General features: G+C 34.5%; 1 protein-coding gene across 1 annotated transcript; it reads left to right on the top strand.

The window, feature by feature from the left end:
* The first annotated feature begins 4,263 nt into the window (after positions 1-4,263).
* Positions 4,264-7,445, top strand: si:dkey-205h13.2 (cartilage intermediate layer protein 1). The gene is made up of 5 exons (XM_060877370.1): positions 4,264-4,290; positions 4,868-4,901; positions 4,998-5,021; positions 5,140-5,311; positions 7,069-7,445. Exons 1-5 carry the CDS (start codon positions 4,279-4,281, stop codon positions 7,235-7,237), a joined length of 411 nt encoding a protein of 136 aa, XP_060733353.1. The 5' UTR covers positions 4,264-4,278; the 3' UTR covers positions 7,238-7,445.
* Positions 7,446-14,915: the final 7,470 nt, after the last annotated feature.

The following is a 14,915-nucleotide window of genomic DNA, read 5'->3' on the forward strand; positions in this document are numbered from 1 at the left end:
GTGACCCGAGGTAGTTCGGATAAGCGGTAGAAGATGAGTGATGAGAGTGAGTGAAAGCATTTGTCATTACGTATTGCCTTCAGTTCTGTGTTGAAGACTTTGCCTTTAGCTCTGGACATAACTGTTGTCTGTGCACAGTGATAATCTGTAAAGGTTAATGCCTATGAAAAGTTTATAGCATTCTTCACAGGGCCTTTCCTTGGTTTTAGTTCAATGTTTGGATTCAGATCCCCTTTCAACCAAACCCCTAAACACATTGTAATGTGGCAGATGGACACAGTTCGGGGAACTGGCAAAAAATGGGTAACAAACATTTTAGTAATAAAGTTAAAAACCAAATATGGCAACAAAAACAATTCCCTAGCTCTAAATGCACCTTTAAGAGATGCAGTAACTTTGGATGAAACTTAAACTAAAACCTAGTGTGTGTTTGATTATTTGGATGAAAAACAAAAATTTTGTTTAGATGATTGGGGATTTTAATAATCTGTTCATCACGTATTCAGAGTTATTAAAAATAATTTTAACTGGCTTGTACAGTTTTTAATTTTGTTGAAATGTTGAAACGCTTTTGCCAACTGACTCACTTTGTTCCCAGAGTGTACATTAAATCTATTCCGGTTACCTTTCACACTCTCCAAAGTCTGGCAAAACAAATAATCTATTTATGTTGGCAATGGTTAACTAAATACTGGAAGCTGGAAGCTTTTTCTCAATCATTTGTGACCTCATTTCACAGTACTTTATTTTTTATGTATGCCTTTTTATGTGTTTACTGACAAAATATCAAAGGAAATTCTGGCTGGCTGACTCAAAAGAAAAAACATCAGAAACCTCAGTTTCATGCTTATTTCAGGGAGCTATGATTTTTGACCTAAACGGAAATGGAACAGTGCTGAAATGAAGTATGACCACAGAACCACATGGTCATTGGTCATTGGTCAACAAGTCTTTGGTCTTTGGTTAGAGTGATGCACAAGGCATTTGGCATGTGGCTACACTTTGGTAGATGTGGAACACTGATATGTATACAGCTTTTGGTAATTACTGCTGCCCAAAATGATTCACCAGTTATTTTAAGGAAAGATTGGAAACAGCCTTGAAAATGTCCTTGAGTTTGCAAACTTACTTGACAAACACATTTTGGCTGAAATGAAACATCTCTAGAACAATAGATATTTTCTCTGAATCAATTTTTAGAGTGTTCGTGAAGGGCATTAAATGTTCAGTGATCAATCTCTGGTTATGGAAAGCTCTTGGGTCAAACTCTCAACACACTGGTAAGGCTTTAGTTAGCTACTGCCTGCACTTCACACCAAATGCCTCTTTGTCTGGACATTCTTTGTCAATGAAACTTGGGTCAGGCTCCACTATTAGTCGAGAGGGCGTAGCTGTAGACAGTGCTCTTTGTGTACCTTGTTTGGACGCACTAGAAGTGTCAGTATGGGTACAGCTGCAGAATGACAAAGACAACATGCTATTTAATTTTAAAGGCTGAAAGCCATGCACATTACTTGACTATTAAATTACTTGGACAGAAAAGGAAATTATGAAGTGTAATAAACACTGGGGCTACTGAATTTCTTGTTTCAGTTTTTAAATGGTCTGTGTGATGCTGCCGATGATAAAATCTATTAATCCCACAGTACAAACATGTCCTACATACTGTAAGCATAATTATTTGACTTTATTTATGTATTAATACAAGCAAAAACCACCAATTCATACTTTCTATACTTTCTTTCATACTTTCTTACCTTAAACAATATTTTCACACATCATGGTTCTGGTGCAATAGTAGAAAATTTTTATTGTTCTGTCTGGGTAATGAGCCATTTTGATATTCCAGCTAGAAAAACACTTTGTTAATCACCAAACAAATTTTGTAACATCAAACACTGTTCAGATGTTAAGGCTTTAATCCCCATGCGATTTCTTAATTTCTTATTAAGTTATTAATTTAATAAAAAATACATGAACAGCAAACAAAGACATTTTTGATCACACATTAGGGTCTTGGTCCACTGCGAATATCTTGGATTATTTATCCATTAAAGATTGGAAACAAAAAGAAGATTTTAGAACAAGATATGTAAAACGAAGAATATAAATATGTTTAATATTTAATATTCAAGATTCTCACTATTTATATGTGTATATTCAAGTCGGCCCTGTTAACTGCTTTGTACAAAAGGATAGATTTTACACATTCCTGATTCTCTTTGATTGAATTTTGATCTAAAATCAACTACTTAGGCATCGGTACCTGGTTACACTCTAACATTCTATTTGTTAAACAAATTGCAGAGCAATAATTGAATTAATTATTAGTAATAAATAACAAAATCAATTTTAGAGACTTATCAGTTACACTTAAAATAAGTAATATTTAATGTTATCACAACATTATCATGTGCAACATGCCAAAATGTGTATACATTGTAAAAGCAGTGAATAAAACTGTTATGCCCAGATACTTTTGAAGTGGACTCTTACAAATACCTGGGTGTTCATTTGAACAGCAAACTGGACTGGACAGACAACACTGAGGCAATCTACAAGAAAGGGAAGAGCAGACTCTTTCTGCTGAGGAGACTAAGGTCTTTTGGAGTGCAGGAAGAGCTACTGAAGACCTTTTTTGACTCTGTGGTGGCCTCAGCCATATTCTATAGTGTGTTATGCTGGTGTAGCAGCATCTCTACTGCAGAAAGGAAGAGACTGGACATCCTGGGGATTCCTCTGGACACTGTACAGAAGGTGGGAGAAAGGAGAATGGCAGCAAAACTATCATCATTGCTGGAGAACGAGTCTCACTCCCTTGTATGAAACGGTTTCATCTCTCAGCAGCTCCTTCAGTGACAGACTGTTACATCCTAAGTGTCTGAAGGAGCGATACAGACGCTCTTTTCTCCCTGTTGCTATTAGACTTTTACAATTAAAGCTGCTCCCAGTGAACCAGTCACCATAATACACACTGTTACTTTGTTATTGTTTATTATTGCAGTTAAATCAGTAATAAAAAAGTATTTTAAACATGTGCAAAACGTGAGAAATTTTGAAAATCATGTGCAATAATCGAAATTTTGAAAAACGTGCAACATTACCTATGTGCAATATCTCTGTTAGTGTAACTACTTACTCGTGGTCTCTTTTTATACATTATGTTTTGTATATACTGTATATTATGTCTTTATTCTTTTTATATATTTGCATTTTCTTACTCTTTTCTGCTATAACAGTGAAATTTCCCCATTGTGGGGCGGATAAAGGTATATCTTATCTTATCTTATCTTATCTTATCTTATCTTATCTTATCTTATCTTATCTTATCTTATTTTATCTTATTTTTGTTTATTTTCATGAAGCAAATAGCTAAATAGAGAAGAGCAAAAATGTTATTTTCCTCCAATTTAATATATCGAAGCTTCAATTCAGTTATTTTATGTCAGAGCATGAACTGAAAACTGATGCAGATTGTGCAACTTGTTTTTCACACATTTTGATTTTGAAATGAAAAACAACTGAATGTGTTATGATTACTAATAAGTACTGTATATATAATTAGATAATTACTATTAATGATAATTTTTCTGGACAAAATAAGTCATGTGAAATTGACTAACCCTGTTTGAATTGAGTTCCATTATATAAGCACTTGAAGTAAAACACTACTGCATTATACTGAAATGGGAGTTTTAAGATTTAATAAAAATGGGTATGATGTGTTCTTAGATATCTTTGTTGACTTTAATCATGTGTCTAATTTAGGTTTCTAATGTTTCATGAAGTTATAAAGAAAGATGAATGGGTTTTAAGATTTATTCCTGATCATTGTTCAGCGATCACAGATCAGTTTACTTACCGATTGTTTACAATGAAACCAAAACCCTGAAACTATGTGAAAAAGAGATCATTTTTCACTTTAAACAAATGGAATAGTTATGGTACTGTTTCACTATACATTTTGACCCAGTTAAAAGGTTTTGTGTTCGTACTGAAATATTAGTGGCATACTTAAATATTCCATGTGAATGTGGTGTTTTTTGTGAAGCCTTTTGTCCCTTTAGAGGTTTATAAGAGAAGCCTTAGCAGACTTGGCATCAGAGAGACTACAAACCTTCCAAGGGAATTACAGTATCGGTAAGCACTAATACTATTTCATACCATTTTCATACCATTTAATACCATTTCATATAGAGTAGTTAATCTAAGCCCTTTAATATTTTACCCTTTAACATTTTAGTCTTTTACCAGCAACATTAAAGTCTAGCTCACAGTATGAAGCTGTTGGTAAGTTTCATTTTCTCACCTTCAGAACAATACATTGCTGCACAATTTTTTTCTTATGTATCTTGCAATATAGATTATTCTTAATTTCTTAATACATTTCCTAATTTTCTTAGTTGCCTAGATTCTAAAATGTATTTATCTATGCTTGAGGTATGTTACTGTGGAAAACCTTGTAGAGTTTTTTTTTTATGACTTCTGCATGCATGTCAGTAAAACGTGAAGGCACTTTTTTAAAAAAAAAAAAAAATCACAAAAACAATATCAAGTTAGAGGTCAAAGTCTGCAGAAGCACTTTAGTATATTCTGTAAGATGCTCAGAAAAACTCACTAATTTCAGCTTTCTTTATAAAACTGCACAAAGTCTACCTGAGACTACAGATGCATTGTTTGAAAGCAACGTCTATCATACCAAATACTCACTTTGTTCGGTTTATTACTGTTCACTGCTCTTTACAGTAGATTTTTTCATGTAAAAATATTTTTTTGTTTCAATTTTTGTGTGTCAATGTGTGTCACATTTTGCAGTTATTAATACTCAGTTTTCCAATTGACTAACTGTCACTGGATTTTATCCTAGATCTTTTGTGTGATTTTGATTGCTACACATACTGGTAAGGAAGAGGAAGAGCACTAAATTATTGTCATCAACTGAACAGAAAATGTATATATTTTTTTCAGTTTTTAATGTTTATGCATTTTTTTTGCAGGAGCACAACTTGTGGACAAAAAGAGTAAGAACAATTTGAATGACAGCACAAAGGTTGCTACATAATGGCAGTGAGAATAGTGATTTCCCATGCATATGTAGAAAATACTTGAAGGATTTATATAGATTTTCTCTTGTTGCAGTTTGTTTCACTCAGTGGTTTGACCGGGACAATCCTAGTGGGAAAGGAGATTATGAAACCTTGAGTAATTTGAGATCAGAATATCCAAGAAAGATCTGCACCAAACCTCTGAGCATTCAAGCTGCAACACTCACTGGTGTTACTGCTGAAAGCATTGGACAAGTGTTTCAAGCGTAAGTCTAACATGCATTGTGCGCTGTATATCTTGATTTTTAAGCAAAAGCACGGGAACTGTAGGCAAAAACAGGGTCAACTTCACGGTATGAGACTGTGCGATAGACTCTTATAAAGCTGTGTCTGTGAGTGTGTGACTGGAAACAAGTGAGTCTCATTAAAAATCTGGTGACTGAGAATGAGGCAATGTGATTGTATTGTGATTTGGGAAGTGTTAAGTGGGAATCTGTTGTGGCCCATATTTGTAAGCCCTACAGTACCTTAAGATTGTGGGGATTCAGGGGATTGACGGTCACCCCCAGATTCTCCACAAAACTGGCCTATATTCGGGAGGTGAACTGCAGGCCTGCTTTGAAGTGTGACGTTCACTAGGTCAAAGACAGGATACCATGAGTCTAAATCTCTCTTGGCAGGATAGATAAAACAGTGGAAATTAAGTGCTAGCTTAAATAATTCAGGAAGAGGTACGTCTTCACCTGTCATTTGAGTGACTTAACTTTTTGGTCATGTAGGGGTAGTTTGTTCCACCACAAGTGCCAGAACAGAGAGGAGTCAATATATTCACCTACCTATATATACAGTATCTCACAGAAGTTGTAAATCACATTTTTGTAAATATTTTATTTTAAATATTACTGCTTGAGTGTAGGTAAGACACACTTATCTTTGTAGGAGAGGAGTTGAGTGCACGTGGTCAGAGTCATACCTCTGGATATGACGCTGACCACGTGCACTCAACTCCTTTATTTGACCATGGCGAGGCCTGTTCTGAGGGGAAACTGTGCTGTTAAATCGCTATATGGTCTTGGCCACCGTGCTGCAGCTCAGTTTCAGGGTCTTGGCTTCTTATAGCCCACACCATCTTTATGTAGAGCAACAATTTTTTTCATATCCTCAGAGAGTTCTTTTCCATGAGGTGCCATGTTGAACTTCCATCAGGGAGTGAGAGCAATAAAACCAAATTTAACACACCTTCTCCCCATTCACACCCAATTTACAATTGGGCCCAATTTACACTGTTATACAAGCTGTACACTCACTACTACTGTAGCAAAGTGTCATTTATTCAGTGTTGTCACATGTAAAGATATAATAAAATATTTTCAAAAATGTGAGGGGTATTCTAACCTCTGTGAGATACTGCATATGCATACACTGAGAGATGTAGGGATCAGTCAAGCATTGCTAGAATATCTGATGGACCGTGGTGCAGTGCAAGGAGTGATAAGAGCTTTGAGATAAGAGAGTGCTGGTCCATTTATGGCTTCCACAACAGTAGCTACCTTGGCTCAGTCCACTGATTGCTCTATCAGATCTGATCACATAGCGTAGTAATTAAATGGTGCATTGGTGGAATTTCTCCACCTTCATGTACATTTACAAAAGCTGACACAGCAGACTCCTTCCAAATGTGCTATATAAACTCTCCTCACATAAAAAAACATCACCATACTGTACCAAAAAATAAAACAATCCACTATAGCAATGAAAGTTTACTATAGTAATGATAATATATTTGGATCTTGCAGCTAGAACTATTGTCAAACTGCAGTTTTAATTAATTTATTAATTAATCAACATCTTCTAATGAATTACAATTGAACATTAAAAATGCTGTTATTTGTTATACAGTATAAAGTGACAAAGTGTTAAAATAAGTACACAAAATCATACATTTTCAGTGTAAAATATTTTGACAGTGTTTGATTAGATTTATTAGCTTGGCCTTTTCCTAATCTTTCTCTTTCTCTATCAGGTATGACACAGTTACTGGCTTTGCCTGTGTAAATTCTAACCAAAGGAATGAAGAATGCTGTTTGGACTATAAAGTGCGTTTTGGCTGTCCATGCCCTTGGCCCCCAATCAAGCCTATATTTGCTGCATTGGAGGAAGACCTAGTCTTGGCAAATGAAACTCTTTCTTAAATTCTGCTCATATGCATGCTTTGTTTCTTCTGCCATTTTATACTATTCAAAATTCTTTCATAAGGGCTTTGGTTCTGTTTAAAATGTCAGTCAGTTAGTCTTGTTTTTGGAGATGTTTTCCTAGGCCTTACTATGGTGATGGAATGTAAAATATTCTTGTATGCTGTTCTTATTATGAATGAAATAAAGCAAACTAATTAAATTTAAAGCCATATCTAGCTATATTATTATTATTATTATTATTATTATTATTATTATTATTATTATTATTATTATTATTATTGATGTTTAATACTATAGCAAAAAAATATTGTGCTGCACAAAATAGAATTTATTGAGAGAAAAATTGTGTCACAATGGTCAATGGAAACCAAAATCATCCACTCACTGATGGCTGGTTTCAAAATAACATCAAAAACTCTGGTTAGTATCATACATTTGTTTACTTGTGTTGTTAATTAGCCATGTGAGAGAGACAATTTTGGATCTTTACATTTATTTTAGTTAATTGTGGTCTGCTTAATACATCTCCCTTTTATCTGCAAGATCCCACCCAAAAAAAGGTTGTAGTTAAGCAATGAACCTCTTTATAATAACCTTATTATAAACACTAAATTTGTCAGTCAGGCTTCAAGCATCAGGAAAGCACTGTATTGGTTAAAGTTGTAAATTGCCTACTATTGGCCTCCAATCAGTGTCTTATTACTATTTATTATTGATATTACTTAGCCTATTATTACTTTATCTCAGTATATTACTTTATCTCAATATTACTGTATCTCAATTTTGATACTATAGATCACACTTTTGCGCTGAAAAGACTAGAAAATGTTATTGGAGTTCTGGGTACAGCTTTCTCCTTGGTATTCTGTGAGGCTCAGATGAGTACAATTATTCCATGGCATGGCATTAGTGTCAACTGCTATGCTGATGACACACAGTATTTTTCAGCAAATGGCAGAAGCCAGCTTTAAATATATGGAATGTGTAAAAGCTAGGAAGAAATTCTAATGATGTGTAAAACACTGAATGTTCTTGAACCATTGCACCTCTGTAAACTTTTATGATCTTCCATATTTCCTTTAATCAAAAGGTGCAGATTCACTATTATATCAACTTGGTAAAGACTACAGCAGTGGACAAAGATTTCACCTACAATGCCATCCATGAATGAACTAGCCTTTTAGTTGTTATTCGGGAGTTAGCTACACTTTCAATCCTTAAGTATAGATACTGTAGATTTATACCTTCTATGAAGTTTCTCAGTATTCATAAAGAATGTTCTCATCTCTCATCTCTGAGTCTTTTAATCCCAATGTATTTATACTGAACACACTTTTAACACATGTCTACATTTAGCACACTTTACTCTTCTACTCCTGCAATCTAGAACAATTTATAACCCCATCATTTGATGTCACCAAGAAGAGGATTCCTTTCATGGTTTCAACCACATGTTTTTTCTTGCTGTTGCTGTCTTGCTCTGTAACGATCTAAATCTGCATCTGGATTTTGTGAAGAAACTGCTTTGTGACAGTGTATATTGTTATAAATGCAAAACAAATATAATTCTATTGTATAGAAATGCAGGTTGTTTAGGACGTATCTGTTTCACATATCTTACCGACTAAAACCGGTATTGCTGCTAAATTAGGTGCAACGTAAGTGCAACGGCTGTAAACAGGTTCTTTGTTTAACTTGATCTTAGGTAGAGCCTATTCACAAGTCAAGGCTGCCTTAGTATGACTTGCTTGCATAACAGGCATCGGGGTTAATAAAAGCCTATTGTAGTCAATTTCTTTTTTTCCTCTCAGCATTATTCCTATTCATCTTTTTAGTCTTATTCTAGGCTTATATGTAGCTTCATATTGTTTATATGCTTATCAGATGACATGACGCATTGAGATGACATTAACATCTGTATATGAAGTTTTGTATATGCCTTTTTTATGTTGTGTGTTGCCACCTAGAGTTATCACTCTTTAGGTCTGGTTCGAAAAAGACAAAGTTCACATTTGTTATTCTGGCAGCTCTGAGAGTAATTGTCTTAAAACAATAAAAAAGCAAAATATTAGCATCATTTTTACACAAGATACTAACACTACAAGAGGACTTCTGAACAATAAAGGCACCTAATTAAAAAGCGTACATGCCAGAATTTTATAAATGTCCACTTGTGTTGGATATGCTCAAATATCTTCTCCTCTGGATGGTTGGAAAACAGATTAATATGTTTTTTTAATAGAAGAGAACAAGTTACAACCAGATTCTATTCAGAAGTCTGCAGCTGTGGGCCTGACACCAAAAAGAGAAGAGGAACAGCTGTGGAGGCCTCTGGCTCTTTTCTTTAGGGAGCAATACTCAAAATTCTTGCTATTCCACAACACGGACCACCAATCAAAGCTATCCTCATTCCTTATCTGTATTTTCATCCATTAAAATAAAACAAAAAAACAGGTAGAACACGTTGGATAGTAAACCTTTTCAATAACTATAGAGTAACTTCAGAGCATCGCATAGAGAACACATTCACGCTGAATGTCAAATGAAAAATATAACAGCTGCACTGTGACTGAACTGTTTACTAACACATGATAAAGTGTAAAACACTGGGACAACTAAAACTGAAAGATTTTAAAGGTATAAATCCACTCTATTTCAATATGAGAAAGAACATTACAAGTTATTTTAGGATTGACTTGGATGCATAAAATCCAACTGGAAACCACAACCCTCATAAAATGTCAGTTTATTTTGGGGAGCTTGGTTTGGAAGCACATCATGGAGGCCTTCATTTTAACTGATGAATGTATGCTGTACATTTTTCTTTTATATTTACTGTCTACATAAATCAGAAGCAGATCTCAAAAAAAAAAAAAAAAGAATCATATAAAGACCAGTTGTGTCTACATGCTGCAAACTAAAACATGTGTATGAGTAATAAAATACAGTCTAATTTAGAGAGAACACATTTGTGAATCTGTTCAACATGCCAGATGTGTCCTTGTCTCCACACATAGTAAAAGGAAATAAAACAGACCCATAGTCCTGAAAGCATTCCAGATATATTAGAGTGGTAGTACCAGGTAATGCTATAATGTGAGAAGATGTGTGTAGTCCAATTTTTTTATGTATTTTTTTTGTAATTGTATTGTTGCACTGTATTGCTGTGTTGTATTTTATTATTGAATTTTTATATCACATTATGTAATTATTGTTAGTGTTGATTCATTTGAGATCAAACTTATCCTTTTCTTTGAGAAAACAGTGGGTGTTTTAAGATCACAGTTTTTGTCATTCGTCTTATTAATGTTCAGCAATAAATCTTAGATATTTGCCTCTAACTTTATGAAACATGTCTGAAATGATTGTAGCTTCTGATGATGCATTCCTTAGCCTGATAGCAGGTTGTGTCATGAAATGGCTTGTCAGTGGTTAAGACTACTCTGCATTTATTTCAGTTGGCAGGAAAAATTGGTTTGTTTTTATAGTTTGCACAATAAACCTATTATCAATGTTCAACTTGTGCTTTATACTCATAGTTCAAATTCTCCCTGTTCAGAATTATAGTATCTGCATCTATCTGTTGAATAAAAAGTTCATACATCACTGTAAAACCCTATAGACGGACGATTCAATTGGTGGCCCGTTGGGCGGATCCGGCCCGCTCTGGCCTTTCAAGTAGCCTTATGTGAAAAAGAAAACTCTATAATAAATGTAGTTCAGTCGGACAACGGACACAACAGTTTTGAAGTGACACCCGTCTGTTCCCTTCCGTTCCGTTAGATTAATCAAGCAAGTTCAAATATCAATTGTTTACCATTCTAGTTTCTTAAAAAAATGTACTGACACATTAATGGACTGGAAGTTTTGGCTAAACAGTGATACACAAGTTTGCTTATTTAGTAGATTAGCCAAACCTAAAACTCTGTAAACTGCAGTATGACTCATAGTTGTTATTCCATACTTCCTGCCAAAATTAGTCTTTCTTTGAACAACACAACACATATGCGTGACATGCAGTAAGGAACTAAAACAATATTTGCAATACATCAATTATGCCAACATGCCTGAACAATAAAATTTCAATCACTCTTATTTTAAGATGGTTTAATTTTTTATCAAAAGTTAGACTGCCTTCCATTTGTTTAATCAATAAGTGATGACACTGACACTGTGATAAAATTACGACAAAGCTGTATCATTGTTTGCAAAATGAAAACCTGAATGTGACCTGTTATTTTGGAGGAATGTGTCTACAAGCTTAGACACAAGCTTAGTCTCCTCTTAAGTGCAAAGCAAACATATTGCACGTGTGTGTGGAACATAGCGGTTTCAAACTAATGCAACGTGATGTGTATACACAGTACAGCGACCTTTGACTTTTTACAAAGGAACTTAATGTTAAAGGATTTTATGGGTGTTACTATTTGGTGACGCCCATGAATATTCCATTAGAGGTGGACACATGCTGTATCGTTCTTGCTTACTTGCATTATTTATAATCTTCTAAATCAATTAATTTTATAAATTAGGTTAAATGTTGAACTTGTCAGCTATATTTAATGGCGCAGTATTGAGCTGTTTGTTCTGCGAGGCCCAGTTATAGTTAAATAATGGACATTCCCAAATTATTTATGACCAGAAAATCTTCAAGAAACACTTACAGAGCCTTGTCCTAACTGCAGCACAATATTAGAAATGAAATAGCACAGCGTTTTTTTAACTTTATTAAGTACAGAAAGGTGGTTCCGTGGTAGTTATAATCAGTCTAAAAACGTTGGTTACTTACGTTAACCATTGTCTAGTGAAGTCAAAAATTATTCAAAGAAACCTAAAATCAGAATATCCTGCCTTGTTATTTCATGTTTTGATAAGATTGTACAGTTTTTTTAATTTTCCATCAGAACTTTAAATGATGCTTGGCGGAAAGACCGGTTCTGCATACATGAGATCACAGTCAAACATGTGAATGCATTACTCAGATTGGCAAGTGAAAGTACTGTTTTTTTTTTAACACAAAGTAGACATGGCAGTTTTGCAGATTCAAACTCACAATCCTGATAATTTTCTGTTGCGCCGCATGAGAAAAAGCAGCATCAATCTCTCAAATCACATTAAATACTCAAAACATGTAGGGAAATGTATTAAGATGTCTTATTTTTCATTGTCTTTAATGCATGAATACCTTTTGATCATACTTTATGGAACAACATTAACAGTGAAAATTAAAAGAAAAACATTTAAAAAATAAAATTTAAAAATTAAAAAGTGCTTCATTCTAACTCAACAGGAACAAACTAGTCTATTGGCTATAGGCTGTTGGTTTAAGGGTTTGGCTCATTTAAGTGTACAAACAGCAGTGCAACAGATTAGCTTGGGGCAGGATTTAATTTAAAAAGTTCAACTGCAATCCTGTCACATAATGTTTAACCTAGTGACTTTTAAACCATTACTCTAGAGAGCCTACTTTCAAACATGCCCTCAAGTATTTTGCCATATTTTGTCTTAAGTGCCTCATATAAAAACAGTGTATCTTGGCATGGCTTTTGATTATGCAACACAACCTCAATGTGCTATTGGTCAGACAGCGGATGTCAATACTATTACAAACCACTTCTTCTCACACATTCTTTATATGATGCATCAGAGACTACATTCGTCACCGACAAAAAAAACAAAACATGCAGGACCCATGCTGGACTGAAAGCTACACTGCATAAATGACAGCAAACAAACATACCAGGAAAACATCTGTGAACCAACGAACTGGTGCTTGCACAACTGCACATGTTAAACGGATGATTATTTCTAAAAGCTAGGACCTGAGGAATGTCTGGCCACTGGCAGGCAGACGATCACATCATCTTTTGATTACACAATCCAGGGCATTTTAAGGTTTTTCAATGTCTCAGCTGGAGTTAAAGTTCAGATATGGGAGCTAATATATCAGAGCTGGTTCAGGGGACCAATAAGATTAAAACTGGATAAACATTCTGTGTTGTTCTTGTAGTGTAGTAAAAAATAAATCTATTAACTATTTCACGTAGGGCTTGTTATACAAAAGTGCATCTAATAAAAATGAGGTAAAAGTGCATTATTTGCATGGTGGATATTTATAAGGCTTTAAGCAGATTGGCAGCACAATTAATGTCTTTCTCATTCATATTGTGTTTCTGGCAAGCAATTCCATAAGTTAAGTATATTTGTTCCTTTTGTGCAATTTTGGAAATGGTAGAATGTGTGGGGTCCAGGGCTGAATTTATCTTATAGAGACCAGGCTGAGTTTGTAGTATATTAATCAAACAATTAAAGTTTCATCTACAATAACTAATAATCTTTCTGAGTATGAATGAGTTCTCAGTAGCTGTTTTACAATTTTCTGAACAATCACTGAAGTGACTCCAAAAACAAATAATCAGTAATCAGTAACCTCTACAAATAAAACAGTCAGTTCCTCATGTTGAATTCCTTTGAAAATCTGCCATGCAATAGAGCAAGGACTGAAAGAAAGCCATCAAGGCTACCGTGATGTATCCTATGATATCACAGAATATTTTTAAATGAAAGATAGCAGCTAAATATTAATGAACAATGTGGTATTAAATAACACGTATCTTAAAATGATACATAGTGAACCAGGAAAAAAAATTATTTCCCCATGATATATACAATTTCTTCACAATTTATCCAGATAAACCTTTAAAGTTTGTCTTTTAAGTATGTGTTATTATACACTATATAGCCAAGTTTATGGACACATGAGCTTCACACCCATATGTAAACCTTACCCAACCTGTTGGCAGGAAGTTTAAATTATACAATTGTTTGAATGTCTTTGTATGCTGTAGCATTAAGATTTCATTTCACTGGAACGAATATGCCTAGCCCAAACCTGTTCCAGCATGACAGTGCCTCAGGCCTTCTGGACTGCTGCCTTGGCCTCCTTGCCTGGCATCAATGCCTGACCTCTCTAATGCTTTTGTGGTTTAATAAGCAAATCCCAAAAGACATGCTCTAAAATCAAGTGGAAAGTCAGTCTCCTAGAAGATTAGAGGTTTTTAATACAGCAAAGTGGGAACTGAATCTGGAATGGGATGTTCACAAACTTTTTAGTGTATATTAAGTATGCCAAAAGCCAAACGGCCATTTTGATTTTCTTTGATATTCTTGATCCTTTTTTTTTACAAGCCACATACACACAAAAAGTTATTTCAAATAACAGGCTAATCTGTTTAGTCATCTTGACTGCACAAATGAAGTATGACTGTTTATTGAGACCCGGGATTTGCCATCTGAATATATACGTGCATCACACAAATTACAGGCATGGCAAAATGTCACCCAGAATCTTGTTTTAGGCTCTTTTTATTTTAAACACAGCTGCCAAAATAAAATCCACCCCATTTGACCCCATAAATGCTACTGCTGCAGTGCTAACAGTGAGTCAGCTGTTTGGTGCAGCCACATCTGTAACTGGGGCAAATGCTTCCATCTAGTGGGAGTCTTATGTATCATGACAAGTTCTGAACAAAGTGAAGGACCTATTATATTTTATATTTTTATATGCCTGAAAACATTTAAGTTCTCTACTTATATTCATAAGAAAATTGGTAGATTTGTAGTTCCCTCCTCCTCAGAAAAAAAAAAAATATATAATAATAATAATAATAATAAT

Source organism: Tachysurus vachellii, chromosome 8 (assembly GCF_030014155.1).
Source record: "Tachysurus vachellii isolate PV-2020 chromosome 8, HZAU_Pvac_v1, whole genome shotgun sequence".
Taxonomy (NCBI): domain Eukaryota; kingdom Metazoa; phylum Chordata; class Actinopteri; order Siluriformes; family Bagridae; genus Tachysurus; species Tachysurus vachellii.